This window comes from Chiloscyllium plagiosum, unplaced genomic scaffold (assembly GCF_037043375.1).
Source record: "Chiloscyllium plagiosum isolate Xiang-an unplaced genomic scaffold, Cpla_swu_hap1 HiC_scaffold_211, whole genome shotgun sequence".
Classification (NCBI taxonomy): Eukaryota; Metazoa; Chordata; class Chondrichthyes; order Orectolobiformes; family Hemiscylliidae; genus Chiloscyllium; species Chiloscyllium plagiosum.
Genome location: NW_028270350.1, coordinates 162501 through 167093, shown reverse-complemented (window position 1 = coordinate 167093; position 4593 = coordinate 162501). Strand labels below are relative to the sequence as shown.

General features: G+C 57.0%; 1 protein-coding gene across 1 annotated transcript in view; it reads right to left on the bottom strand.

Annotated features, from left to right (window-relative positions):
* Nucleotides 1-2470: 2470 nt before the first annotated feature.
* The window catches only part of LOC122545074 (metabotropic glutamate receptor 6-like), a 161089-nt gene continuing 158966 nt past the window's right edge, over nt 2471-4593 (bottom strand). The window contains exon 10 of the mRNA XM_087985748.1: nt 2471-3408. Within this exon, the coding sequence (XP_087841874.1) occupies nt 3184-3408 (225 nt within the window). The 3' untranslated portion in view covers nt 2471-3183. The remainder of the gene's footprint in view (nt 3409-4593) is intronic.

Sequence of the window (4593 nt, the reverse complement as noted above, 5' to 3'; positions counted from 1 at the left end):
TCCAACAAGGAGGAGAGAATCCAAGAGGTGACTGGAAAACCGCGTTCAAAATGGCGGACGCCCTCACTGCTCTCCCCCCCCCCCCCCCCCCATGCCCACCTCACTGGGGGTGGCCATTGCTGTGGGCAAGCAGACGCCAAGCTGTGGGATCGTACTGAGGGAAACGGGCACCGGAGGTGGCGTTCCACTTTCCCCTCGGGCTCTGCGCTGATCCTGGAGCTCCCAATTTCCCAGCACTCCCCTCCCGCCCTTCTTCATCCCGCCCACCCACCAACCTGAACGTGCTCTCTCTCTGCTTCGGAGAGAGGGTGGGGGGGAGAAGGGAGGACTGCAGATCCGAGTCGGAGTCCATGACGCTGGGAAAAGTCGACGTTTCGGGGAATGAGAGAGAGGTGTCTTTGACCTGCAGTGCTGGGGCAGTTCAGGAGAGCGATTGAGAGGGAGGGGGAGAGAGGCAATGAGAGGATGCATGAGGAAGAGGAAATAAGTCAGATGTTGAGAAAACAGGGAGAGAAAGGGATGCAGAGAGAGGAAGACAGGGGGAGAAACAGCAGGTGAAATAAAGGCTGACCGCACAGGAGGGACGAAGGAGGGATGTTTGAGGCTCTGGCTCCCTGATGTGAGAGAGAGAGAGGAAGAGGCGATGGTAATCTGCCCAGACAGGCCTGCTGTAAATTAGATCAGTGCCTCCCTGGGTAATGTGTGAGTGACGTGCTCATTTCCCCACCGTCAGTTTGGGATCCCATCGGCGCTTCAGCCTCCGGGGGGAGGGTCGGTAGTCGGCGAGCAGAATTCAGCTCCGCGTTCCCGTTCCCCCCATCCCCACCCTGCGTTCCCATTCAGGCACATCCACCTGCCAGCCCAGCTGTGACCCCACCTTCCCTTGTATGTGTCTCTCCATCCCACTGTCACTATTTCGCTCTCTCTGTCTCTATCTTTCATTATGTGTGTGTGTCTCTCTCTCACTCTCTCTGACTCAATCTCTCTCACTGTGTCTCCATCTCTCTCTCACTATCTCTGTGTGCCCATCTCTCTCTGTATGTCTCTGTCACTATCTGTGTCTCCACCTCTCTCTCTCACACCATCTCTCTCTATATCTCTCTGTCACTATCTGTGTCTCCACCTCTCTCTCTCACACCATCTCTCTGTGTATCTCTCTGTCACTATGTGGGTTTCCATCTCTCTCTCACACACCATCTCTCTCTATATCTCTCTGTAACTATCTGTGTCCCCATCTCTCTATGTATCTCTCTGTCACTATGTGGGTTTCCATCTCTCTCTCTCTCACACCATCTCTCTCTGTATCTCTCTCTCACACCATCTCTCTCTGTATTTCTCTCTCACACCATCTCTCTCTGTATCTCTCTGTCACTATCTGGGTCTCCATCTCTCTTTCACACACACACCATCTCTCTCTATATCTCTCTGTCACTATCTGGGTCTCCATCTCTCTCTCACCATCTCTCAGTGTCTCCATCTCTCTCTTTATCTTTCTGTCACTATCTCTCTGTATCTGTCTCTGTATGTTCGTGTGTCTCCCATTCAACTCTCTCTCTCTGTGTCTCCCTCACTGCCTGCAGTTGCTTCGTTGCTCTCTCTCTCATTTCCTGTGTGTATCTCTGAATCGATCATTCCCTCCCTGTGTGTCTCTCCCTCTCTCCCTGTTTCCCGCTTTCACTAGCCTGGCCCAATAATTCTCCACTGTCCTTAATTGCCCCACCCCTGGATTCGGTGGGGTTTGAGCTGCATTCCCCTCTGTCTTCCCCGTGTGGGATACACCTCACAACGTTCCCCCCCTTTCGGATGGCGTTCCAGGATTCTGACCCCGGCTGCGCTGAAGGAACGGCTGATTCCATTCCCAGTCAGAATGGAGTGTGTTTTTGGGGGGGGGTGGGGGGAGCGAGGGGAACTTGCAGGGGTGGCATTCCCCCCAGGATGTTATAGTGGGGGGAGGGGGATTCAGTGATGGTAACGCCATTGAACGTCAAGGGGGCGATGGTTAGATTCTCTCTCTCTTGTTGGAGACGGTAACCCCCAGGATGTTGATAGTGGGGGGAGGGGGATTCAGTGATGGTAACGACATTGAACGTCAAGGGGGCGATGGTTAGATTCTCTCTTGTTGGGGACGGTAACCCCCAGGATGTTGATAGTGGGGGGAGGGGGATTCAGTGATGGTAACGCCATTGAACGTCAAGGGGGCGATGGTTAGATTCTCTCTCTCTTGTTGGAGACGGTAACCCCCAGGATGTTGATAGTGGGGGGAGGGGGATTCAGTGATGGTAACGCCATTGAACGTCAAGGGGGCGATGGTTAGATTCTCTCTCTCTGGTTGGAGACGGTAACCCCCAGGATGTTATAGTGGGGGGAGGGGGATTCAGTGATGGTAACGCCATTGAACGTCAAGGGGGCGATGGTTAGATTCTCTCTCTTGTTGGAGACGGTAACCCCCAGGATGTTGATAGTGGGGGGATTCAGTGATGGTAACACCATTGAACGTCAAGGGGGCGATGGTTAGATTCTCTCTCTCTTGTTGGAGACGGTAACCCCCAGGATGTTGATAGTGGGGGGAGGGGATTCAGTGACGGTAACACCATTGAACATCAAGGGGGCGATGGTTAGATTCTCTCTCTCTTGTTGGAGACGGTAACCCCCAGGATGTTGATAGTGGGGGGATTCAGTGATGGTAACACCATTGAACGTCAAGGGGGCGATGGTTAGATTCTCTCTCTCTTGTTGGAGACGGTAACCCCCAGGATGTTGATAGTGGGGGGAGGGGGATTCAGTGATGGGAACGCCATTGAACGTCAAGGGGGCGATGGTTAGATTCTCTCTTGTTGGGGACGGTAACCCCCAGGATGTTGATAGTGGGGGGAGGGGGATTCAGTGATGGTAACGCCATTGAACATCAAGGGGGCAATGGTTAGATTCTCTCTCTCTTGTTGAAGACGGTAACCCCCAGGATGTTGATAGTGGGGGGAGGGGGATTCAGTGATGGTAACGCCATTGAACGTCAAGGGGGCGATGATTGTGTGAATTGGGGGTGTGATGGTGGTGGAGGAGGCAATCCATTTGGGCACGAGCGAGGAGGTCAAGGGGCAAGGGGCAAGGGACACCAGGTGGAGAATGCCAGATGCCCGAGTTGGACGGCGGCTGGCTCTCTCCCTGCTCCCCACGCCGTCGGGTTCATGTCTTCCCATCTTTGGCGGCGTCGCCGTTGTGCGAGCGCTGGGACAGGCGGGAGGCGACGCTCGCCATGGTGGCCGCGGCCTTGAAGCTGCGTTTGCGGCGCTGGACGTTCTGCTCCGGGTGGAAGACGATGACGTAGACCTTGGGCAGGTAGAGCATCCCCAGGCAAACGAAGGCGCTTAGACTCATGGACACCGTCAGTGTCGTCGTCTGGATGTACATCTGCGAGAGACAGGCACCGCCGATCGTTCGCAAACGGACCGACTCCGCAAACGCGACTGCCGTTCCCGTCTCCACCCCCCCCCCCCCCCCCCCCAACACCGCTGTCAGTCTTACAACCGCGTAAAGTAGCGGTGGCGAGCAGCCACCCTGAGGATCGGGAGCGCTTGGCAAAAGGGTTTGATCCAGGGGCTGGGTGAGAACAGGGGCTGCAGCGGACTATCGCAAGCAACATCCAAACGGACTGTAAGAGCTTCTGCCAACAGGAAAAGACGACCGAGGACAAACATGCCGTCCGGAAAGGTGGGGGGAGGGGCTTATGTAACGAGGGAAAAGCAGAAGAATTGAACACTGGCTTCGGTTCCGTCCTCTCCGAAGAGGATATTGACCTTGAAATGGGAGGGAGCCAAGGGTGTAGTGAGAGGGGACAACTGAAGGAAGGAGGCGTTACTGAGAAAAGGAGTGGGCAGTGAGGGACAGGGTAGTGAGTGAGTGGGCAGTGAGGGAGAGGGTGGTGAAGGAGTGGGTAGTGAGGGACAGGGTAGTGAGAATGTGGGCAGTGAGGGAGAGCGTGGTGAAGGAGTGGGTAGTGAGGGTGGTGAACCTGATGAGGGAGCGGGTAGTGAGAACACTGCTGTATGATTACCTGGTGCTATGTGAGGTTTTACACGATTCAGGCCTCCAGTCCAGGCCCCAGTCCAGGCCCCCAGTCCAAGCCCCCAGTCCAGGGCCCTCAGTCCAGCCCCCAGTCCAGGCCTCCAGTCCAGCCCCCAGTCCAGGCCTCCAGTCCAGGCCCCAGTCCAGGCCCCCAGTCCAGGCCCCCAGTCCAGGCCCCCAGTCCAGGCCTCCAGTCCAAGCCCCCAGTCCAGGCCTCCAGTCCAGGCCCCAGTCCAGGCCCCCAGTCCAAGCCCCCAGTCCAGGCCTCCAGTCCAGGCCCCAGTCCAGGCCCCCAGTCCAAGCCCCCAGTCCAGGCCTCCAGTTCAGCCCCCAGTCCAGGCCCCAGTCCAGGCCCCCAGTCCAAGCCCCCAGTCCAGGCCTCCAGTTCAGCCCCCAGTCCAGGCCCCCAGTCCAGGCCCCCAGTCCAGGCCCCCAGTCCAGGCCTCCAGTTCAGCCCCCAGTCCAGGCCCCCAGTCCAGGCCCCCAGTCCAAGCCCTCAGTCCAAGCCCCCAGTCCAAGCCCTCAGTCCAA